We start from the raw sequence: 26,380 nt of genomic DNA on the forward strand, positions 1-26,380 counted from the left end.
CAACCGCTGCACCATTGCACTGTCTGGTGCTAAAGGTGATTGTATCTTTAGCAGGAAGCTTAAAAAGCTGGTTCTCAAGATACAAAGAAAAGGAAGAAAGTCTACTGTGAAGGGTTTTTGGGAGGAATGCCTGACAGATTGAACAAGACGTATGGTCATGAGGAGCACCTAGTCAAAAAAAACAATTATTGTGGTGGTTTTTATGGGGAATCTGTCTCCCACACTGACATTTACCCTTCCTGGATGATATTAACCACAAGGAGCACAAAATAAGACAAGAAAAAACAAAAAGCTCAACAGGATGCAATTGCAAAGTCAGCAAACAGGTGTATGTAGTCAGTGGAGAATGAAAATCTCTTCAACTGGCAAAAAAGAGATGCAGGTAAGCAGACCAATGGTGAAAAGATACGTTAGGACTGGCGGTAGAGAAATTCTGACTATGGTAGGCCTGAACTTCATCTTTATGCCCTACGCTACACAAGGAGTGTTTGGGTGATGTTCAGAGTACCTTTAAAGCAACAGGAGTCATTGGTAGACTGGCCTTACTTCAGACTTCCAGGGCAGGGAATCCCATATGTTAAGAATACTGTACCAGTGAATGTAAGGACATATTTCACATTACATTACTTTCAACAAAACAATGTATTTAAAAATGTCCTCATCCCTTGTGATTCTGTCTTAGAGCTTCACGTGAACACTTCACAAATATCCACAGACCATCTTTCAACCTTGTAACATTCAGTACCAGTATACACTGTCTTACAGAAATCCTTGCAACGACTTGTTCTCCAGCCTGAGAAGGCCAGAGTGTACTGTTAATTAATCTGGTTTCCACAGATACTTGGCATAATCAAGGATAACATAATTTAACATCCCTTAACTCCTTCAGCACTTACTTTGCCTTCAATTATGTCAGTACACTATAATTTGCTAATAGAGAGAATGCAGTTCTAAGGCACTCGAAATATAAGGCTACTACTTATACGAAAAATATATCTTGCATAACCATAAATATGTATTTCATTTTTTTTACATAAACATATCATAAACATTTTATTTGACTCATTTGTAAAGAAAGTGCAAGTTAATACGTATTTAGAGAATAATCATGAGGCATATTTTTCCATAACAGTCCTCCCCATTTGATACCATGTGTTGCACAACACGCACAATTATATTTTAAGTCTTCTTAACTTGATAAAGTATGCTTCAGCATCATAATATTCATCATCTACAGTAATTGAATTTTCATTTACCTTAAGCTTATTATCAGATACTTTTATAAATGGCATTTTGCGTATGGGTGAGGTTAAGCATTTTGTAATTACAGCCTTTAGAACAGAAATGTTAAAACAACTAAAACAATAATACCAGTTATTGTAATGGTACCTTGTAATACTCCCAGGTTTCCACATACACTGCTTAAGCATCCAGAAATTGTCCACTGTTTAGATGTGCTGTCCAGGCCCTTGGCCCTCTGCTCCTTGAAATTGGCCAGCTTTTCTTGTTCACCATGATAGTCACTAATATACAAACAATGACAACTTCCTATGAAGGTACATGACCCCCCCCCCCCTTTTGGCAGCTAGCATTATGTCGAGTGCCAGCAGATTGTGTAATACCACAGTCTGTCATTTCTCAATTTGCTATCCTGATGTGATGTGAAGTTATGGTTTGCTATCTCCTGAAGAATTTGAGCAAGCATGGTAATTTCCAGAATTGTCCTTTCCTTTGCACTCCATACCCAGGAGTAAAGACTGAAAATACTTATGCTGCCCAGTGAATCACCCACTTATTTCTCAGTCTGCCTCCTGCAAGGTTCTCAAAATGTTGAATAGCAGGAGTAATATAGACCACAAAACAACATCTAGACCAAATTGTAGGCAACCATGGGAAGCCACGATTATCGCAAATGTCATAACGATCCTCTATCATGCCCATGCCATGCCCCCAGTCATAGCTTTTTAAGTGTAAAGAGTTCAACACACTTTCATGTCTAGTGTCATTTCATTTGCTACAGTTCCATTTCTGGCATAGCATGTGTCTCCATGATTTGTGGTTGCAAGCTGAAGAAACAAAACTGTTAAATGAAAAAATACTGTAATAAAAAGATCAATACACAGGAGGTTCAGGTTCTTTACTAGTGTACACCAGGAGGCAAAAAACGTACAAGTACAGAATTTTGTCTGAATGAAACAGGAAGAACACAACTTTTATAGTATTTCTTACTACTATTAACCCACCAGGCTGACGTAGTCAGTCACAAGGGGTTTTACATCACTTTAGCTTACAATATTCTATTCATCTAAAATGCTGATACTACATTTTGCTTAAAAACTTTTTCTGGTAAACTACGTGGCCTTGCTAGCCACCTGGTTAGTTACAATACCCTTTTACAAAAGTTTCCACTCAAGGTTCTAAATTAATTTGAACATAATAGTAGATACAGTTCTCAATACATTTCTCTTGTTACATGTTATCACTTCCTCCTTGCAGCCGGTGCGTTATCTAGCAACATATACAAGGTTGATTGCTCAAGCGGAAAAGAGCAGAAGATTCTCATTATTTCACACATTTAATTTCCTGACCCAGCAGATAATCACTTGTGAGAAGCATAAACATTAATTCTTGCTGAGCTAGCAGCTGCTGGGGTCAGAGGCCAACTTGCAAAAGGCACACTGCAGTTTCCAAAAGCTTCTTGCAGTTTCATATGAATTCATTTTTCTTGTCATAACATTAATAGAATAAAATGCATTATATCTTTCTTATTTCTTAATAAGCACTAAACATATACATTAATACATATTTTTCTAACAAAAACTTTTGAAAAGTCAGTCACATTACGCCAAATTATATTAGTGTCACTAAGATCCTTTTCAGATGTCACCTGTGATGCAGGGATTGGAATCATGGGAATTTCTGCCTTAGAATGATGAGGTGTATGTAAACACACCCAATAGTTTGTCGCATGTAAGTCCACAGTATATTGTCGAAAAACCAACAGGTAACTATTTTCTCTTAACCAATTTATAAAGGGGAACAGCAACAAAAACAAAGCAAAAGTACCTGCTGTCACTGGATTCATCATAGTCTGCTGTCTAAGTTGATTTTCTCTTTTAATCCTTCACTGGGGCAGATGATTCATCTTTCACACTTTGATCTTCCTTCGCTGACAAAGATGAGTTGTCTGGACCCCACATGGCAAGTCTTTTTACAATGTGAAGGATGGATCCACATTAGTAATCTTGCACAGTGGATGGCAGTAAAATTTGTGAGCAGTACCTGTAAACGGCTTTTTCACCTTGGACTCAAAACATTTCTAATATAAACCCAATCACCAGGCCACAAATGGTGAAACGGCTGGTCAAGGGGTTGAGGAAGAGCTTTTCATACAGTTTAGTGGTACTGCTGCAAGAAATGAATATGTTTTGTGCAGTAAGACAATATAGCATCATCCTTTAGAGTTAATTCATCATTTGACATGGGGAGAAGCTGGAAGGGCCATGGGTCTCCCCATTAATATGTCATAGGGATTCAATTTCCTTGTTGTACTTAATGTACTGCTAATACTCATTGATGCTAAAGGAAGTGCCTCTGGCCATTTTAGGTTTGTCTCGGAACAAATCTTTGAAATCTTATTTTTAAGAGTCCTATTGACCCTCTCTACTAATCCAGATGACTGTGGATGGTTGAGACAGTGAAGACTCACCTTACTATTAAAAATCTTGCATACCTCTGTAATCAGGGAGTTGTTAAAATGAGTTCCCTGATCCCTATTGGTAGTACAAGGTACACCAAATCTAGGTATTAATTCAAATACAAGTTTCTTAACAACTGTTACAGAATCTGCCTTATTTTTTCTAACATTATGTTCTAGGCATATTGTACAATTATTAACATACTAAAGTATCACAAAAGGAAACATGAGGGGCATACCAATCTCAGGTAATTATTAAATGATGCTGTCTTATCTGCATGGGCTGGTAAATGATATGCCCTTACCAGGTAAGGTAGCAAGGAGGTGGGTGCCACCAGTCAGCCATCTGAATGTCACCATAACCCATCAGCGGATTTTCTGCATCCATTTTTAAGCCACCTTTGAACTTCTTCCTGTGATGCTTCAGCTTGGAAAAGTGATGCTTTCTTAAAATCAAAATATCATAACTTTTAGATTCTAGTAATAACATCACATTAAATTTTGCACAAAGTCCTTCTGCAACTTGCTTAACAGTTTGATCTGCCAAATTAATACCCTTTGAAACAATATGTATACCCTTTTGATGGGCATTACATTTAACTACTGCTAATTCTTTAGGTAGCAAAAAAGAATTTAAAAGATCATTCACAAAGAAGATTTTTTAATGTGAGTTCCTGCTGAAGGTAGAAATCCTGTCCGTTTCCAAAGTTGCCTAAAATCATGTATTACACCAAAAGCAATAGCTGTCAGTGTAGGCATTGGCAACTTTCTCTTTGGCTAACTCCCAAGCCTTTGGTAGATCCACTAACTCATCTACCTGAGCAGAATGTACACCCTTTAGTCTTTGTTGAAGCAAAACATCATTATTGGTGCAGACAGGTATTCCTCTGACAAGATTTCCATTTCAATCTCTACCACAATAACCATCCACAAATAGGTCCAGTTTAGTGTTGGGTATAGGAGTGTCCTTTAAGTCGTTCCTAGGAAAAAGCAGATAATTAGTCACACACACGCACACACACACACACACTTCACCATCCTCAGCAGTAGGTAACTCAAACACACACACACTTCACCATCCTCAGCAGTAGGTAACACACACACACACACACACACTTCACCATCCTCAGCAGTAGGTAACACACACACACACACACACACACACACACACACACACACACACACACTTCACCATCCTCAGCAGTAGGTAACACACACACACACACACACACACTTCACCATCCTCAGCAGTAGGTAACACACACACACCACACACACACACTTCACCATACTTAGCAGTAGGTAACACACACACACACACACACACACACACACACACACACACACACACACACACACACACACACTTCACCATCTTCAGCAGTAGGTAACACACACACACACACACACACACACACACACACACACACACACACACACACACTTCACCATCCTCAGCAGTAGGTAACACACACACACTTCACCATCCTCAGCAGTAGGTAACACACACACACACACACTTCACCATCCTCAGCAGTAGGTAACACACACACACACTTCACCATCCTCAGCAGTAGGTAACACACACACACACTTCACCATCCTCAGCAGTAGGTAACACACACACACACACACACTTCACCATCCTCAGCAGTAGGTAACACACACACACACACACACACACACACACACACACACACACTTCACCATCCTCAGCAGTAGGTAACACGCACACACACACACACACACACACTTCACCATCCTCAGCAGTAGGTAACACACACACACACTTCACCATCCTCAGCAGTAGGTAACACACAAACACACACACACACACTTCACCATCCTCAGCAGTAGGTAACACACACACACACACACTTCACCATCCTCAGCAGTAGGTAACACACACACACACACACACACACACACACTTCACCATCCTCAGCAGTAGGTAACACACACACACACACACACACACACACACTTCACCATCCTCAGCAGTAGGTAACACACACACACACACACACACACACACACACACACACACACACACACACACACACACTTCACCATCCTCAGCAGTAGGTAACACACACACACACACACACACACACACTCTTCACCATCCTCAGCAGTAGGTAACACACACACACGCACACACTTCACCATCATCAGCAGTAGGTAACAGAGATGCAGGATGTAGAACAGGACAGCATATGAGAGAAATAGATGGATCAAAAGAAGTGTAAATTCATATTTAGTTAGACGTGCAGTTGGGAGGGGTTTATTTTAAGTAACAGAGATGATACAGAATGAGGAATGGCTACCATAAGATCATGCCTGAGGACCAGCAATTGCACAAGATTGACTAGAATGGTGGCAGCAGCCACCACCCTTAAACATGGTAGAAATCCCTTTGCAACAGAATCAACTGCTATTGGACGATAGTTGTCTCTTATGTTTCTGTGCAAGGACTCCCTGAGCAAATCTATTTTTTTCATGACTAAATAAAATTAAAGTCTTTGCATAATCTGATAACCCTAAAGCTGGGGCAGTAGCTAAATCTTGCTTTAAATTCTGTAATGAATTTTACTCTTCACAGTCCCAAGGGAGGGGCTCTGGTGTATCCATTTTTAAAAGATTTGTCAAAGGTTTAGCAATTTCTGCATAGTTAGAAATCCACTGTCTGCAATTTTCTGTCATGCCTAAAAAGATCTAAGCTGACACTGAATATTTGGTTGTGGGCTTTAGCTATTGCCTCAGTAAGAGATGGTAACATCTGCCTTCTACACTGAGAATTCAGATGACCAAGATAACGTACCTGAGATGATCATAGCTATAATTTTTCTCTTGACACATTGTGTCCTTTTTCTGCAAGAATAGTTAAAAGATGTAGGCTATCTTGCTAACACTGTTGAAAAGAATTAGATGCTGTTAGTAAATCATCTACATATTGCACTAACACAGACCAACCTTGAAATGTCACATCTTCCAAATCCTTTTTTAGATTTTGAGAAAATAATGAAGGAGATTCAGTGTATCCCTGTGGCAAATGTGGCCATGTATACTGCTGTCCCTTATAATTAAAAGCAAACCGCAACTGACTTTCAGGGTGGATAGGTATAGAAAAGAACGCTGAACACAGATCTATCACAGAAAAATATTTTGGTGTAATTGGTATGCAACTCAGTATTGTTGCTGGATTTGAAACCACAAGAAAAACTAGTAACACTGCATTGTTTACAGACCTCAAATCTTGCACAGACCTGTAAGTATCTTTTCATGGCTTCTTTACAGGGAGAATAGGAGTATTACAAGACTTTTAGCTGTCACTATTATTCTTTGTGTATGAAGGCCTGAATTACTGGTTTGATTCCACACTCTGCTTCTCATTTCAGTGGATACTATGGTACAATAGGGAGAGGTTTAGATGGATTCAATTTTATTTTTATTGGTTCGGCAGATTTTAATACACCTACTTAATTAGTGTGTTTAGCCCGTATGTTAGCAGGTACCTGCTGCAGCAGTTTTTCAGCTGTCTGTATGCCTTCAAAAGGCTGTTCCTTGGTTTCCGCTTAGACTGCTAATACTTCCCCCTTTTATTCTGTTGGAACATCCAAATACAAATCAGTAGTACAACCAAGTTTGCATAAGAGGTCTCTCTCTCTCTCTAGCAAATTTACTTGTGCAGTAGTACTCAAAAGAAAAGAATGCCTTTCTTCAAACATTCCTAAAGAAATGGGTATAGGTACTGAAACAGGATACATAACAGTAACATTTGTTACTCCAATTGCCTTTACTTTATGTTTTGATACTGATATCCGACTATCCGAAGTAACTTTTAATACAGACATGTGACTCCAGTGTCTGCCAGGAAAGGAATTTTCTTTGAATTTATTTCTACTTTAACATAGGGTCCGTTTTGATCTATTAGCAACAAAGGAACAAGATTTATTTGTGTTTTCTCACACTGACATAGTAAGTACTGTGATTCATGACTCCTTCCAATTTGAGGAAGTGGTGGAGGAAGTGCAGCATTGTTATAATTTGGCTGCCATTCAGTCCAGGTGTCATGGACTGTCTGCATTCACTTGTGTAGGCATTCTCCTCTCCAATGTCCTGCCTTATCACAATTGAAGCAAGATCCATCAGAGGCGGGAAGAGGGGCACTGCCAGCGTGTTGTTACCAAACAGCTGCACTTTGTTTCCCCTCGACCAGCACTCTTACTAAATCCCCTAGGAATTCATCTCCCACTTCTCCTGCCTCTGCTTCATCCTCTTGGGGATTCTAACTGTCTTATTTGCAAAGTTAACAGCTTATCCTCAGTATCCTTTCTCCATTTTTCCTGATACTCAGTACAGTGATTTGCAGCACTTTATAAGGACTCCAAGGCCTTTCTCTGCCAGTCTATAAGCACTTGCTTTATTTGATTTTGTACAGGGGCTTGCAAACCCTGCACAAAAGTAGCTGCAATAGCTAGCTTAGTTTGTTCTTCTGGATCTGGTATTCGTGAAGGTCTAGCAAACACTGCTTTGAGATGACTCAAATAATCTACAGGGGCTTCCCCTTTATTTTGTTTACATGCCTGTATCTTAGACCAGTCTGTCCTAACTTGATACACTTTTGTAATTTGATTTAACAACCCTATCCTTTTGTCTATTAGTGCATTCCGTGTGAGAGTAAAATCTGTTATTTTAGCCTTCTCAAGTAACTGTTTTCTTATTTCATCTGAAGTAACTACTCAAAGCAGTTGGTTTAAATCTGTTAAACTGGTTTAAATCTGTTAAAGTAGGGTTATAACATTCTGTTATAGTTTTTAATTCCTCCTTAAACCTTGATGGATCTTCTCTAATATTTGGAAAAATTTTAGACATACTATGCAAAGCAGCACGGGTCCAAGGCAATGAACAAGCTCTCTATTGTTAGCCTCCAAAATTTCTCTAAGAGGTGCCAAAAAATCCGCTCCAGAGGCAATAGTCTGTTGTCCTACCCTATCATGTGAGTGTGTGTGATGAGCCACAGGAGTGTCAAATACTAGTGCTCCTGCTGAAGAGGTGGAAGTTTGTTAAAAATAACAGTAGAAGAAAAGAAACCCCCTCAACTACAAATGCCTGTTTTGAAGATGAGGGTTGAACATGGGAACTAGGTTGAGGTGTGACACTACCACACTGACCTGGTGTCCAATGGACAGTTGTCCAAAATGCAGGGGTCTGAGAAACAGCTGAATCTTGTACAGGAGCCAACCATAATAGTACATATGGGGTTGGGGATGCAATAGCTACTGGAGGATTATCATCCTCTTCAGAAGTCTCTGCTTTTTGGCCAGCCTCAGTTTCTTCCAAACCTATCAAGACAGGATAAAGGGATCCCATTTTACTGGTCTGTACCACTTCCCTTAAATGTTATAGTAACTTCTTATTAACATCATGTAATTCCCTTAATGCTGACTCCCTTTCCCTTTTAAGAGTTTCAGTATACCAGGAATAAAATGCTGTCATTTGTTCCCCACTTACTTTGCTTCCAAAATACCCTTCAGTTTCACTAATTTATCCTTATCATAAATTCCATTCAATGGAAATACTTCATCATGGCAATTTTTAGTAAGCTGAAACCACTCATTCAAATACTTACAGCTTTCCTTTCCATAATTGTGATACATAAAGTATGCAGGTGTTCCCTTTACAAGGATTTAATCCTGCTTGCTTAACTTTGTTCCCATTTTCCCTATTAAGACTTACCTTGTAGATTCTGCATCCTGGTAAGTCAGACAAAAAAATTCACACACCATTTTGGGGAGGGAACGGTAGGGATTCTGTCATTGTACCGGAAAGGCTTGATCAGCCTTTTCCCACAGCATCCCCTTGCTTTTGTCGCATCACAGGCAGATAGGTACTGTGTCCAGAACTGACCACTCTTTTGGACCCTCTGAAGGTACTTTCACACAGTCACACCTATGTCTAAACATGCTATGGGCTCATGAACTTGATTTACCAGCACACACACTTATGTCGCAGCATGCTATAGGTGCATGAACTTGATTTACCAACATACACACCTATCTCCCAACATGCTATAGGCTTGTGAACTTGATTTAACTTTAACATTTTTTCCCTCTCTTTTTACTATTACATTAAACAACACAAAACACCTCTCATGCCTCTTACCTTTTAGTCTTGAGGGCACCACCCTTCATACAAAGTGCCTCCCTGTATTAATTTTCCTTTTTTGTTGTATGCGCATACACATTAATAAACTTTTCCTTTTTTCCTGTGGGTCCTCCCACTATTATTTTACATATACCTAACAAGCAAACTCAGCCATTCATCAAAGCAGTTACTCACTCATTCCACTCTTTTAACTGCAATTATCTAAGAAAGAAGAAAGGTTTTCCCTCAAATCTAGTTTCCCCATTTAGTCTAGCAGCAGTTTGCACAGCCTGAATATTTAGGCATCTGAATTTCTGACTATGCCTTACTAAATAGACTGGAATTCACGGAAGAACTTTCTGTGCTAGGCCCTTTTAATTTATTCCACACTGTCCTGCAGTAATACCAATGTTCAGAATCTAGGTCATGGCACCAAATGTTAAAGTTCACAAATAAAAAAGAGTTTTACCTTTTAGTCTTGAGTCAAGAATAATGCTTCAGGATGTGCAAAGTACTAGTTTATTCCATAAACAGCACTTGGAGACTGTCTTCTTAAATTTCCAGACCAGTCTCCAAGGTCAAAGGAAAAAACACTACATATATACCTTTTGTTATCAATTTCATGCATGCAGAACTTTGACATTGCATTAATTTCAATATCCTCATTCCTTGTGATTCTGTCTTAAAGCTTCACATGAACACTTCACAAATATGCATTTTAAAACACAGACCACCTGGTCTAAAATTTATTATCTTTCAACTTTAAACATTCAGTACCAAGACAAACTATCTTACATACATCCTGGCAAAGACTCATCGCCCAGCCTGAGAAGGACAGAGTGTATTGTTAATTAGTCTGGTTTCCACAGGTACTTGGCACTATCAAGCATAACATAATATAACATCCCTTTCCTTCAGCACATACTTTGCCTTCAATTATCTGCCAATGCACTATAATTTGGTAATAGAGAGAATACAGTTATAAGGCACTTGAAATGTAAGGCTACTACTTATACGAAAAACATTTCTTGCATAATCATAGATCTGTATTTCACCATTTTTTACATAAACATATGATAAACATTTTATTTGACCCATTTGTAAGGAAACTGTAAGTTAATATGTATTTAGTGAAGAATAACCATGAGACATAATATTTTTCCATAGCACTTTCTTTCCCACATTGGAGTTCTGCTAGGTGTATGTTGCCCCTGATGGATACCAAGAGGAAATGTTACCCATCATTTGTTGAAATAAAAAGTTAAAGAATTTCAATCTGTTTTGTTTCCTTTGCTTAAAATGCTCTCTGTTTTATGCCTGTTTTTGCTTTGGCTTTGAGACTATGTGTGAAGCTCTTCAGTGTCCTTTCAGAGCTCATTTCAACAAAAGATAGTAACATTTAAACCTCTGGGGTCTGCCAGCTGCCACAATCTACACAACAGTGACTTGGTCTTCAGTACACACACTTGCTAGGTGCTAGAAGCTGAATTGTATATCCCAGGCTAAAGGTGTTTTGTTTGTTTATTTATTTAATTGTTTGAATTTGTTTGCCAACATGGAGCACTGATCTATTCTGACCAAATTCCGTCTCAACCCATTTTTACCAAATTCAGCATCTAGGAGATGTTGAGGCCACCACTCAGCCTTTGGATTTTTAACTTGATATATTTCTTAGATAATAAAGGCTTATAGTGAAGGCATAAATGGGATCAGTCACCTACATTTAAAGCTGTAAGTAAATTATATAATATAGCAGAGCTGTGTAAGGTACTTCCCATAACATTAAATGACCAAGTTCATTTATGTCTTCACATTAGCTTCTGGCTGCCATCTGTTTGTTACTTACAGACTAGTCCCAGTGCATTGTTCCAGGCTGTCAACATGACTGTGGGGTGATTGCCAAGATGGCATGAAAGGGTTTCACTTCAGAAGCCTGAATGATCACAAGCCTGAATTGCATAAGCCGGAAGACCAAAAGCCTGAAATGTCATAAGCCTGAAAACTCAAAAGCCTGAATCCCATAAGACTGAAAATATACAGAACACAAAAAATGACACACAAAAACACATACAAGACAAAGGATAGCAGTTTTCAACAAGTGTAGGCAGGGGGGCTGCGCCCCCCACACCCCCTGCTAATTAAATATATCAACTCCAAGATTGCACTTTAGTGTAGTGAAGTGCAATCTTGGAGTTGATATATATATATATATATGTAACAGAGGGTGTGGGGGGTGCAAGGGGGCTTTGCCCCCTGCTTATATTTGGTGGAATGTAATCTGTTTTGTGTTGTCTTCATTCAGTATATGTATCCTATCTGTTTTCAGTCTTATGGGAGTCAGGCTTTTGAGTTTTCAGGCTTATGAAATTTCAGGCTTTTGGTCTTCCGTCTTATGCGATACAGGCTTGTGATCATTCAGGCTTCTGATGTGAATCCCATGAAAGACACTCTAAACTTGTACATTTGAAAGTTTTGCCTGTTTATAAGGTAGAGAATGTTAATGCACTTCTGTGTACTCTTGCTCTCTGTGTGTAGTAGTTGTGATAAAGTACATTGCCACACCCGCATGAAAAATGGTTCCTGAATGAAGCAACGTCTCTGTTTGCCACTTTTGTTGGAGTTAGTAGTAGAGAGTGACTTAAGAAGCGCACACTTACGTAATGGTCCAGGGCATGTCATATTTCTAAAGTAGAAAACTCTTATTAGGGTTTCTATTGTGAGAATAATGTATGCTTGATTTACATTGTCTGACATATTCTCTTTGGCAGTTTATGTCAGCACAGCCAGCAAAATGGAGGAAAAGAGCTATTGTTTAATAAACATTTGTCAAGTATGAGCCTCAATAAATGTGATGTAAACCAAATTATAAAGATTATAGTGAAATATAAGCTGATTCAATCATCTAATGGTAGGATCAGCACCTCAGACTTCTTTACAATTCTAATTTTCTCTATAAAACAAATAGTATTGGAACAGAACGTATTGTTTACCAGTGCTTCACTTTACTAAAGGTTAGGAATATGGCATGTCCTTAGCTGATTGGATGCATGAGTAAACACAGTATTAGTTGTAATATATTTATATGTTTAACAAGGTTATGTTTACTGGGCAATACCCATTTTCAGAGGGGACCATACCTCTTAACTGTTATGATTCAGGCATAGTGCTATGATTTAGGCCCTCAAATTTAGCTTTGCTCATCCTAGATTGATGATGATCCTTATGAAGTCAGACCTGTTTATGAGTACATACTTTATTAAGTATATAAACTAAATCTACACAAAGATTTGCTTCCACTAACTACATTATGGTCTAGTATACAAAGGCCCTCTGTTGTGACAAATAAGAATGTTCCTCTTCCAGTGCCTCTGCTGTTATTTTTAAAGGTTAGTACAATGATTTTTTAATGCTTGGAGATTAAAAGATAAGAGGAGAAAAGCTCCCAAAGATGCCTTGAAAAGTACAGATAACAATAACATTGATATTTTTAAGAATTGTTCAACATTTCTAATACATAGAAGAAGAACATTGCACTCAGGGAAATGAACTGATAATCACATAGATTTAGTGAGTCCATTAAAGTCACAAGTATTATAAAGCGCATCTGCACAGGAATAAAAATTCCATGTGATCTGTAGGTGTGAGTTGGGTATAAATTATAATTAACCCAGAATACTCTCATTTAAATTTGAAATCATTTGTGATTGCATGTCACAGTAAGTCCGGTTGACATGTCACAGGCCAAATTTGTATCAATAAATTGAATGAGAACAGCAGAAAAAGTATGTTTACAGAGAAAACATCACCAGGATTGTAATCTTAGTTTAGTTGAAGACTAGATAATGGGCAATGCCGTCCTTCCATTTTATGAATTCTGGGTAGGGCCGATCCTGTAAAAGTGAGGCATCACAGCACTGGGGTTAAAGTTCTTGGTTCCAAAATGTAATACCTGATTTTAAATTCCAAATACCCCCTTCCTGTATATGGCACATCTCATAGTTCCCTTTTGCTCCCAAATCATTGCTAAAAATGGGGTATGTATGTCTTAGTGAGTCAGTTAAGCTGATCAAAAGTGAAACACAAAGCTATCCTTGTGTCATGCTTTGATTTTACCATGGGTGCACTAACTGAGTTTTATATTTAAGAAATGTCCTACAGGAAAAAGTTTAGAACTAAAAGGAGATCATGTTTTGGTATTAAAAAAATAGTAAATATCAGATGTTGAAGTTTAAGCAAGGAGATGGCCCTAATAGTGCTTTTGAATTCAGGAAAACAAGTTCACATTAGAGTAAGTATTCATGCATGGTGTACATTTTGTGTGTTTCTAAACTAGGTTATGACAGGTTCCTTTATGTGGTTGGTATTAGGGAATGTATGTGAGGTAGGTGACAATATGAGCAAGATATCCGTCATCTTTCACTTTTTTGCAGAGTTTGCAAAGTATGATATGAGGAAATAGGATAGTCTAGATCAACGACAAGATTTCCAGAAGGAATAATGTTAACATTTAAGTCAGGTCTTCCATTATTGCACAAAAAAAACAAGAATAAAATAGAAAATACACAAGAGCTGGAAACAGTTCCACCAAAATATAAAAAGGAACAAGGCTTAGTATCTAATAGAAATTTATTCCGGCACCTTGGCTTTTCACCTTCTAAGAAATGATTTAAACATTATACAACCACCCAATTTATACACCAAGTGCTGTTGCAAGATAATTAATCGTCCATTTAACCAATTCATCAATAAATAAGCATTCTCCAAATATTTAAACCAATCCCCACTTATGCAAAAAAATAAACATTTAGAAAACTTTTTTTAAATATAAATATATTCATATATATGTATATATTTAACAGTATTCCTACATACATTTTATTTATAAAATCCTGTTTTACAAAGTTAAATTGCTATCAGTATTCATTTCCCTAGATAATGTGTCCTAAAATGAATAATAATTCTGCACTCCAGTCTATTATGTTCATCCTTAAAGCTACCCCCATACTTCAAAAATGGTCATGCAAACACACTAAAGAACATGCTAGTCTCAAATACCCCATGTGCAGACACAAGATGATTAGCTAAAGGACTAGTCGCATTTCTCCTTGTGATATCTTCCAAATGTTCCATTATTCTAACCTTCACCTTTCTCTTACTCTAACCAATATACCACTTAGTATCTCGACATCCATATATATATATATATATATATATATACAACACCCTGGGAGTTACAATTAAAAACTTCTGTGGCCTTATAAAGTCTACCATTAATTTTACAACCATTTAAGTTCTTCACCCTGCCACATACTGAACAGTTCCCACATATTCGTGATTTTGGTGGAACTGTTTCCAGCGTTTGCGTGTCTTCCATTATTGCAGTCAGGTTATACAATGCAGAAGTAGTTTTGCTTCAGATATTCTCATCCAGATTTATAAAATATTTTAAAAACTGAGTTGATTTGATGCTGTTAAAAAATGCTCTTTGGAAAGCATGTGGGCTTAGATATTTAGAATCTTATCAATGTAGCACTCTAATGGGAAGAGTGGTGTAAGAGAGTCCAGATTTTGTATAGATGAAAGTTTAAATTATTGCTTGTAAGATTTATTTTTTAGGTTATCATCTTCCTTCCCCCATGACCATTAAACCTTTATCCCATATCAACACATTCAGTCTTATGGATCTTCAGAGTCCCAGATGGAGCAATAGGTTATAGGAGCTGCAGTGCCTGTCCTTCCATCAGGTGGCACAATTGCAACTAGACACTGCCATCACATTGTCCCTCTCTTAGGACGGCTGAGCTGGTGTTGGTGGTTCATTCTCATCCCTTCCAGGCCACTGACTGAATCCAGGTCATCTGGGAGAGTAGCTCATGTTCTTGCTAAAATCTCTTTATCAGCCACATAGCACCATTTTTCTAGATGTTTTTCGTCTTGTTTCTGTATTACAAATTTTCTTAAGGCTTAATTGTTCTATTTTTTCAAGTTTTTAAATGGTAATCTGTTTTATGAATAACTTGTTTCTTACCTTAAAATTCTTCAACAGCCAAGTTTTTAAATGAAATAATCATAAAAGGCATTGCTTTTCATTTCAGATATTGCATGTTGTTATCACTTATTCAGAAAAAATGAGTCACAATCCTATTCATTGCGATTCAGGCTCTCATCTGCTTTGTCAGAATATTTCCTCTTAAGAAAAAAAATGCATATATTCCACTGCATATAAAAGCAACCAAGGGTGACTGTCACAGCCACTGAAATTATTTCAGATTTTTGTCTTGTTTAATTAACTAATAACCTGAGTGCTTGTTTAATGACAGTGATTCAGCTCATGAGATTTGATGCACCATATACCATTTGCTTGAAGTCATGTCATAATATAAAGATAATTAGTTGAAAAACTGCACCCACAGTCTAAGCTTTGCTGGCTTAACTAAGGATCTTAATAATTAACACCTTGCTGTATTTTCTAAACCACAATCTTCCAGTGTTATAAAATGTTATGCGCCTGAATGTCTCATTTGTGCTAATGGTGCTGCAGAAGTTTTTATGCATGGCTCTAAAGTATATTTCTTTTTGTCTTTCTTTCTGCTAACCTGCTCTCTGAAGGCTGTTAAAAATATGGTTGGAATGGTAAGTGTGCTTACTATTGAAAAACATCCCAGCTTTTGTTAAAATGAAGTGACGCACATCATTTCTAATTTTTATTTTTAGATGGCATTGCAGCATTTTAAGAATGTAGCATTTCTTACTTGGATTAGACATAACATCTTGAGGATAGAAACAAAGAAGTATCAACATGATATTAAACAGTTATAATGGTTAGATATGACAGCTCATCTTTATTTAGATTACATTGTTTCATGTGTATTAAAATGAGTAAAAAAACAAAACAGTACAGTACTATACAGGTAAGTATTAGAAATGGCAGAACTAACTTCAATAATGTCATACAGCACACATTTCACCAGTTGTGATTAATATTTTCTTACCTTTCTTTTTGTTTTGTTTTAATTTTGGCCATGTTGACTGCTAGGTTGATGTTCTCCCAAAGCCTCCATTTCCCATCATAAAGGAGTTAGACATATACAAGCACAGTACCATCCAGGCAGTTGAGATTATTTTTAATGACCTACACTTTACCCCCACCTTCGTCTATACTATGACATCAATTAGCACATGTCCCTCCTCCAACTTTGACTGCATTCCAGACTAGGCCTGTTGGCCTCCACTGGAGCCCTGGCATGTAAGTAAAACCATGTTACAAAACCACTAATGAATGGAAAGGACAAAATGTAAGTGTGCAGTAGGACTGGTTTTAGGAGTGAGTGAGAACCATTTTGCCAGTCAGAGCAGAATCAAGGTGTCGATCTGTAGTTCTGATATTCCGGCACAGATGAAGACCTTACATTCAGGTTGGTAGGCATTTAGGCATTACCAGAAGATTGAAATATTTCAAGGTGTACTCTTTTGGCAACACAATAAATGGAGTGTTCTGATTATCCTTGCTGTGGGCAAGGGATCTTGACATTGGCCCTGGAAATCACATAAGACCATTAACTTCTGTGCAAGTATGCATACCACACAAATGGTGGAGCTCTGTAAGCATTCAACACAGTGGTGTATCACTGAACTAAACACTGCCCCATCATGTTCACTAATGTCTTCACTGGCATTTGAATGGTCTTTGATGGCCTTGCCCAAGAGAATAATCTGGAATACCCTGTCATGTGATAAACATGAACAGTCAGCAGAGGATAGATGCAAACTTGCAATGAACAGCACCATGAATAAACCCCATATCCACTGACCTCCCCCCACACACACATACACAAACTAGTACACCTACCACTCACATCATATTGGCTTTATAGCTTCTTAATGCAATAAATCACATAAGATCATAATGCCACACAGCAGTCCGAGAGAGGATGAAGACACATGCTTTTATTAAATGCTGTTTACTGTATGCAGCAAAATCCCTGCATCATTTGCAAGCAGAATCACAACCTCAGGAGGTGATAGTAGCATGCACAGTGATCACAGCTGGGTGACAGTGCTGTACTGTATTGAATACAAGCCTAGGAGAGAGAGAGAGACAAAATCTACATGCACATGCAAGCACATACATATATATGTGTATAGACGCACACGTGTATATATATATATATATATATATATATATATATATATATATATATATATATATATATATGAGTGAATAGAGCAAAAATATGCATGGTTATACGTGTTTTTGCTGAAACTTAGTTATCACATTCATATAAAGCCTAGTGACATGCATGCTTACACCCACATATTATATAGATAGATAAATAGATAGATAGATAGATATTTGTGTGTGTGTGTGTGTGTGTGTGTGTGTGTGTGTGTGTGTGTGTTCTCAAAGTGACAAAAAACATGTATAACCGGAAGCAAAGCAGATTGACCAAAGAACTGCAGTAACCACATGTAGTGCAAAGCTGTAACAAACAACAATGGCAGTATACAATAGTAAAATATCTATTTATTCTTTGCAGGAGTACAAATCCTGCTGTACCTAGCCACCTACATCTTAAATGTTCTTGCAATGAAGTCACACAGCTTTGTCAGGAAAAGATTAATTGTTTTTCTAGCAAAAATCAAGTATTTCCCTTTCCCTGAAGTTACGTCCCCTTGGTGAAAGAACGGTGGAATATGTTTGTAACTAAGGCAATGAAGAATGCACCACAATGCAAAATAAATAAATATATAAAATAATATTTCTGTACTGCAGTTTTTTTCCTTACATTACTCCTCACTCTGCTAGAATGATTTATTTCCTTTTCTATCTCAGCATGAACTGCTGTGCACTGGTGCCTTCATTTCACAGTGTGTCAGTTAGACAGTTACTGCAGGCATTTTGAAGTTCTCATCTGAGTTTTTCTTTTTGTGTGTTCACTGTTCACTTTTTGATTTCTTTGATGTATACAAGTCTTTATTTCTTCACCTATGGGTATATTTTCATTCAGTTGTTTATTCGCTAATATTTGCTTCAGGATTGTTGGGGAGAAACTACTTTTGGATAGGATACAGATGAATTACACATGGCAAGCACACCTGCAGGCAGTTAGGAGGATTGTCAATTTGCCTATGCCATATGTTTGGAATTTGAAGGAAGCTAGTATACCCAGCAGAAACATATGCAGACAAAGGGAGTAGCTGCAAACTCCATACAACTGGTACCCCTCCAATCCAGTTCTTGGTTGCAGAATAACTGAATCTCATCAGATGACTTATAAGTTTTATTCCTTAGACAGGAAAGTCCTCCAAATTAAAGGTAAATTGTGAGGCTTCTTATTTTTGGAGTCAGTCAACCCTGGAATCAAGTGGAAGGACAAGAAACTGTGGTAGTACTGAATAGTGGATCAGGTGTACACTCAAGGGGTGGATAATGGAATTGAGGTTGTCACTGTGTGTTGGAGGACTGTAAATGAGATCCTTAGAACTGCAAGAATTTAAGTTTTATTTCTGGGACATATAAACATTTGAAACTTGCTGTGGCAATGAGTATTCCCTCTTCTGTGGGGTACGGCAATATTGGCATTAGTATATATAAGATGCAGGAGTGTGGTGAGGCAGGCAGGATTGCCCCCTACAAAACAGTTCTCTAAATGTGTAATAATGACCTTTAAAGTGCACTGTTACATGTGTTAAATCACACACAATTATTTTGCAGTTTTGAGAGAGAAACATTCTTGAGCATCAAACTTCTTATATAGGCTACGATATTCTACCAGAGATGGTAGCAGAATACAACAGAATTCCTCTTAACCACCACCCCCCCAACTGTTGCAGGCCTGCCCATATTTGTCATCCATATCAGCCTGTAGTGATGTCATTATTTTCTTTGTATAACACCACAATCAGAGCAGAATGTACAGTAGCGGTTAGCTTTCATGCATGCTGTGTTAAATTCCATCTTAGCTCCATATTCATAGTAAATAGTAATAAGCACAAACACCTTTTAGCATGTGTAAATTAAGTGGAGTTGAGCATGCTTTCCCTTCAGCTTGTTGTTGTTGTTGTGTCTTTCGGCTTTTCCCGGTTAGGGGTCACCACAGCGGAACTCCGGTCCGCTAATGATTGGCAGTTGATTTTTACATGCCGAGTTGCCAACCCTGACGCACAACCTTCAACAAAGGTATGCCCATTCACGCATGTCTCCACACAGAAGACTCTCTAGCTGAGAATCGAACCGGACAGCATCTTACTGTGAGGCGACAATGCCACCGCAGCACCATCACTGCGGATTTGCACCTTGTTATTCTAAAGAGAAGTTGAAATGAGGTCACACCTGCAGAAGATTTTTATAGGTGATGTTAAAGATCAGATGGCAGTTAACAAAAATTGCACTGATTTTTCCTCATAACTTTTACCTTTGGTTTCTTCTTTAAATAGACTGCATTAGTACACTTGACTGCACTTAAAAGTATAATATTAATTCTATAAAATATTATCTTTTATTTCTTGTCTTTCTTTTTAACGTTTCAAAAACTAGCAGTTTACTAGCTGAACTGTTGAAATTATTGGGTGAATTTTGAAGATGCCATTTGTCAGTGCAGTCTCACATTTCTGTTATAACACAAGGAATTAATTGCTCCCATTAGTTCCTGGTTTCCATGGGTATGCCTGCTGGGAATGTTAAAAACTACATCCTGGTGGACTTCATAAAATAGTTTTGTTTTAAATTTCATTAAAAGTCCTTTTTTAATCTGTAGTGGTAGCTTCTGCAAAGAAAACAGAAGAAGCCCCTGAGTAAGAAAGGGAATACAATAAATGCAAAACTCCACTGCACTGAAACTGTCAGTATTTGGGACTCTTAACAGATTCTTGAAACCGTCTTTAATGAGTAATTGACTGACATGATGTAACAATTTATGACAAGGAAAGGGGGCTTGCTAATAACAGTGACATTAGAAAGAGATAATAAATTGAAACATAAAAGCAGTGACAGAAAAGGACATACTGGGCCAGTTAGTGTGACCTTAAGCATTTTCTTACAGTTCCACTGAAGACCCCCATCAATCTTCTGCCAGTCCTCATCTCCAGCCTTGGTAGTAAGGACCTTGTGTTTCTTCACTGCTGTTTTAGTAATACCTGATATTTTTCATTAGTTATAACCTATGCAAGAAGATAAAAGCAGAGTTTGGCTTAAAGTATTCCTGTTGGCCTGAACCAAGTACTTTGAGTAACTTTTATAAATAAGGTACATTGCTGCTGGCAAAGTTACCTCATCTGCAGGAAATGTTCACAGATTATGCCTTTATGCCTGAAATGCTCTGTTAAAAATGAAAAGATAAAGTTCTGTTATACTATGCTCATAGATGTGCACACCCAGAGAAAAAAATGACTTTAATTTGCTCTTTGTAACTGCCATGCTTCAGAATGTCTGGCAGAAAACTTACAGAAGGAAGCACTTCCCCAAGTTTGCTGCAGTCCTATGTTATATGCATGCAAGGAACCTTGAGAGCAGATTGTGTTCTTGGAACTCACAGCCACAATATAAGAAGGTTGCCAGTAACTAAACTTTGCCAGGAAGTTCGTAATCATATTGGAGTGTTTGTCACATTATTTTCATATAACCTTTTGCAGCATAGCTTAGTGTAAAGGTATGAAACTAGTCACAGCACAAACAAGCATGATGCCCTGTTGTATCACTGTATTTGTATCAAACTGGGTGATATATCATTCTGTTTTCGTACTACAAAAGGAAAATGAAAAATTTACTTCTCTATGGTTTAATTAATATATAGCTAGTTTCACTTGCAGCCATATGTCTGAGCATACAGTCACTGCTTAACTGTGATATTGTGAGGTTCTCATGTCTGAATCCCTTTATAAGAAGGTTGTTATAGGGTATTTAATATGTCACTACCTCACTATGGCGCAGTTACTTAATGCTTGCTTTTAGAACTTTAATAAGGGTAACCATTCTATATATTTATGTAATACATGGATGGTACTAGTCCTTCAGATATTTTATTGGCTTTTTGTACTGCCTTACCTACATCTTTCAGCTTGCTTAGCTGTATTGACTACACAGGAAGCATAGTATATCTGCTATAAACCAACCAATCTCATGTTGTACCCCACACCAGCAGGAGAGAACCGAGCACAAGTCCAAAAATAAACAACTCCACCTTTTATTTGAAATTAAAAAGTGCTCTTTTTCACATAACATACTAAGACATGAAAAATAAAGTGGAAATGTTAAATAAAACCAGCTTCCTTGACACATACACACACAATGTAGTCTAAAGAATAACACATGGCAGATCATTTATTAGGAAGGTGTACTTGTAAAAGTATATATTTATAGTTATGGACTTAAGAGTGAAGTTGTAAAGTGTGTAAGTATTGTTACACACCTCAAGAAGTAATATTTCTTAGTAAACGTTATACAAACTGTTATCCTTCATGTTTACAAGTTTATGTACACACAGATCCCACATATACAAGAGTTTAAATCCTTACTTTCTAGTTATCAGGGGTTTGAAATATTCTTTGTACATTCTTTGTTCTGCAGGTTAAAAATAATTGTTTTTGAAATGGCATGATATTCGAGTATTAAATGATGACATTCATAAAATCATATGAGTTTTACTACATTGTGTCCCTACCAGGAAGTATAGGAGTTAAAGTATTCTACATAAAGTAGACAGTCAGGAGCCTGGTATGTGGTTCTGTCTTCACAACTAGTCATTACCAGAGATATTTCAGGATTGTACACTTTCTTTTATGCCATTCTATTATCAAATAAACATTGAAAATGACCTTAGAGAACATATTTCTCCAGGTAGTTGATTCCAAGTCACAGGCCTGGGATAAGTGAAGGATCTCTCCCCTATGGTACTGTCAAAACAAGGTCTCATCAAACTAATCCCATCATCTTGAGTTTCTCTTAATGAGTGTGATGGTTCTTTTATTTATAAGATTGATATTGGTCTGGGGTAGAGGGCAATGACCACACATAATTTTGAATAATTGAGTGCTGATTAGCACAGTAACTCAGCTAGTAAATGGAAGCAAATGAACACTGTATAGGAGATCACAGTGGTAGATATGCTTTTCAACTAGATGTATGAAATATTTGTAGTCACTATGTCCTGAATTACAAAATCTCAAAAAAGGAAATCTGATAAATCTAAACGCATTCACTCCAGACATGCAAAACCTCAGGGAATACTGAACGATATGTTGAATATTGATATTGTACTCCCTTTTTTATTAATCTTACAGAATGCAGTGTACAAGTGAGGTAATAAAGAAGTGCCTACTTTATTAGTGAATTCATAGTGTGTAGTCCTTTAGGAACTGAAAAATGTAATATTTAGAAGTGGAATTCATTTGTTTGCAAAACGTTGTGTGCCATATAAGCTCATTTTAATATCAAGGTGCCAAATCACCACCATTGCTAAGTGCACTTGTTTTGTTGTAGATCAGTCATAGGCTTTTCAGCTGTTTCTTGTGTCTTATTAAGTGGTGCATCCTGTGCTTCTCATCTAAGATTCTTGCAATTTCAGCCACATTTATACCACTTAGCAATTAATTTCTTAATGGCATTTTACACTTTTCACCTAACATTGCCTACTCTTATAATATTTAATCCCTCCCCCTTTCTGTATTGCAGTATATGTTATAACCTTACTCCTGTTGTTGTTTTATTTACCCTTTTAGGGTTTGGGTTGATCCCACTAGTCCAGTGGCCTCTTTTCAGGAGGTAGCTGAGGTGCTATTCATACTGACTAGGAGAAATTTGGTCAGAGCACCAGAGAAATTCCCTTTCTGTGTTTGGTAAGTGCCATGGGATCTTTTACATCCACCTGAGCATGAGCAACCAATGACATAGGTTGGATGAGACCTTGGTTTAGTGTCTCATCCAAACGATGGCACACTCATTACTCTGACATCATACAACCTTGGGGAAATGGGAGAAGTAGAAATCAAAGCATTCTCTTCTCCTGCAGTGGTGTTGTCTCACAGTGGCAGTTTAAAGGAAGTGCAGTTCTCTGTATAGGGAAGCAGGAAGTCTTGCCCTCTGAAATGCCTTTCTTTTCTTTGTTTTTGATCTCCTTTATTATGTGATTCTGTGTTATATGTCTTTAAACAAATCCATTATTTGATTTTGAGCTTCAGGTCAAGTTTATTTTAGAATCTGTAACTTTTGTGATTTTGTGGTGACTGTTTTGTCTTTTGGATATACGGCACTCAGGATGATGATTATTCAAAGAGGATATTTAGGGGAAGCCATCATTCTCATCTTTGGTGCATCAGTTTGTGAGGTCTACTGCAAAGGAAAGCAGGCTGTCTTATTAATTAGAACTTTGGAAACATGTCATTATTGTTTTTTTGAGTCTTAACTGCATAAGTCTTGAACTCTTCAGTTTCAGCTTACTGATGATAAACTTGGTGATTTTTCCCCATAAAAACATTCTTTGTGGAATTTTTATTTAAGCGTTAACATTATTTTATTGTGTGTGACTTTTCCCTCCTTTCTCCATGGTTGTGTGACTGCAGAATTAGTATCTTTTAAGTAAAGAGTAGGATGTGGTGGTATAGGGGCTTGCCCTCTGTGAAAGATGCATTTTAAAGATCTTTTGACAAGCTGTAGTTTCAGACATGATTTTCCTATTGAAGCGTCAGTTAGTTGACACTCAAGCAAATGTAGGGAAATCCGTTAACAGTATGTCTGAGTCTGGGAATGGTGCACTTTGTCACGGTAATATCATCTAGGCTGTCTTGGAACACTACTGTGTTCTTTTGGATATTGTCTATGTTTGCTAGGAAAATACTTCCTTTTTAATTCTGTTTTGGGAGCAGTTTTTTTTTGGGGGGGGGTTGATCATTGGAATCATTTCGTTTGTTGCTGATTCTGTTCCTTAATTGTGTCTGGAGGGGTATGTTAATGAAACCAAATGCTTGGAGCTGAATACATCTTACAGACATAGGCAAGAGCAGTTGAAGTGCTCCCTCTTCATAACTTGCCACTTTTTTGGTTGCTAGCTTCTCCATTTGTTGCATAGTTTTTATCATTTTCATTTATTATCATCATAGATTTTAGACAGTTCTGAATTAATTTGTCCTTCTAGGATCATCGTGCTGGTATTTCTACAGGGAACAGGCTTATGGCTGCCACTGTACATAGGTAGGTGATGGATGTTATTGCAGTAATGCTTATACATCTTTTTTTTTTTTTTTTTTTTTTTTTACCAGTTTTGCCTCTTTGAAAGTGCGCAGTGATGCCATCTACATGGGTACCATAAACCAATGAAGATAGCTATCTGTTATGGTGCCATTTCAAATACAAAGGATTAGGATAAGATATACTTCTGGATTGCAGACTTCCTGCTTGGAGTGACTCCTTGGTAAAATGTTGGCACTTGAAATGTTGAGTGCTGACAAGCCAGAAAAAAACCCCACAGAAAATCCCAGTAACGAGTGACATTCGAAGATTGCTCTTCTCCTTTAAGCTTCTTTTTTTGCAAGGCACAAGCTCCCCTGCACCCCTCAATGTGGGGGGGCAAGCCATCTCCTGTCAAACTTATATACTCACTCTGAGATTGCCATACCTCTGAGAAAAGAGAATATACTGAGACATGGCCATCTCAAACTTGATACGTGCAAGTCCACTTTTTCACCCATTCATTCTCCAGGTTTCTAGACTCGCACTAGAGGGTCCTGACATTTCAAGTCGTTACCTTGTGGAGTTCCTATGTGAATGACAGTGAGTTCTGAATAGATGGTAATCTTGGAGAACAATTATCTCCCTGAATAAATTCAGCTCAAAAGTGTTGTCCCAGTGCATCCTTATCTGTTGTGAGGGGATTGGCATGCTGTCTCAGTTTTGGAACAGTCAAGGGACCCATGCTATCAGATGTCTCATGTGGGTGGAGCCAGTGTCTATCACATCAGCTGCACTGGTTTACCTTTCATTTACTCATGTTTGGATTCAATATGCACCAAAAATCCTCCACTTAGGAGTTCTCTCCTGCTTGGCAGTTGGACCACAGATAGTGTGATAAAGCATACACTTTGTGTTATTGGGGTATACAGGAAGTGTGCTCCAGTTGGAGTGGAAGAAGCCATTCCTCCCTTCTGTTACCACCCTCCATCTCCAAGGTCTCATAGAGCCCCCGGTGCCCTTGCCCTGGAAACAGTGCAAATGTGCTACTGTAATCTTTCCCTGCCACAAAGGTCTCTGACATCTCTTACTTAGGCATTCTTTCTTTAACTTTTTCCTTTTGTGAGGAAGATGAAGGTTCCTGATAACCAGTCTTTTCACTGGCCCTTTCACATTAATCTCACTAATTTGTTCTATTTCCTTGCAACACGGTTACATAAATATTCCCTTTTTATCATAAGAAAGGTATGTGAATCTTCAGTCATTTTTTATAGGACTTCATGTCTGCATGAAATGAACATTTACACAATGAAGCTAACTGATTATACAAATATTATTCCATGCTTAAACACATGGTATGGTCTAGACTTTATGTG

At 37.7% G+C, this 26,380-nt stretch overlaps 1 protein-coding gene across 3 annotated transcripts in view; it reads left to right on the plus strand.

The window, feature by feature from the left end:
- TTC28 (tetratricopeptide repeat domain 28) overlaps nucleotides 1-26,380 on the plus strand; it is a 1,879,863-nt gene that overhangs the window by 1,795,785 nt on the left and 57,698 nt on the right. For 2 of the 3 annotated variants that reach the window (XM_044068299.1, XM_044068301.1), the window contains one exon: nucleotides 16,454-16,477. The exons of the other annotated variant lie outside the window; for it this stretch is intronic. In XM_044068299.1, coding sequence (XP_043924234.1) covers nucleotides 16,454-16,477 — 24 coding nt within the window. The remainder of the gene's footprint in view (nucleotides 1-16,453; nucleotides 16,478-26,380) is intronic. 3 annotated transcript variants of the gene reach the window in all.

The sequence above is a fragment of the Protopterus annectens genome, chromosome 4.part0 (genome assembly GCF_019279795.1).
Source record: "Protopterus annectens isolate FY-2018-M chromosome 4.part0, PAN1.0, whole genome shotgun sequence".
NCBI classification, from domain to species: Eukaryota; Metazoa; Chordata; order Ceratodontiformes; family Protopteridae; genus Protopterus; species Protopterus annectens.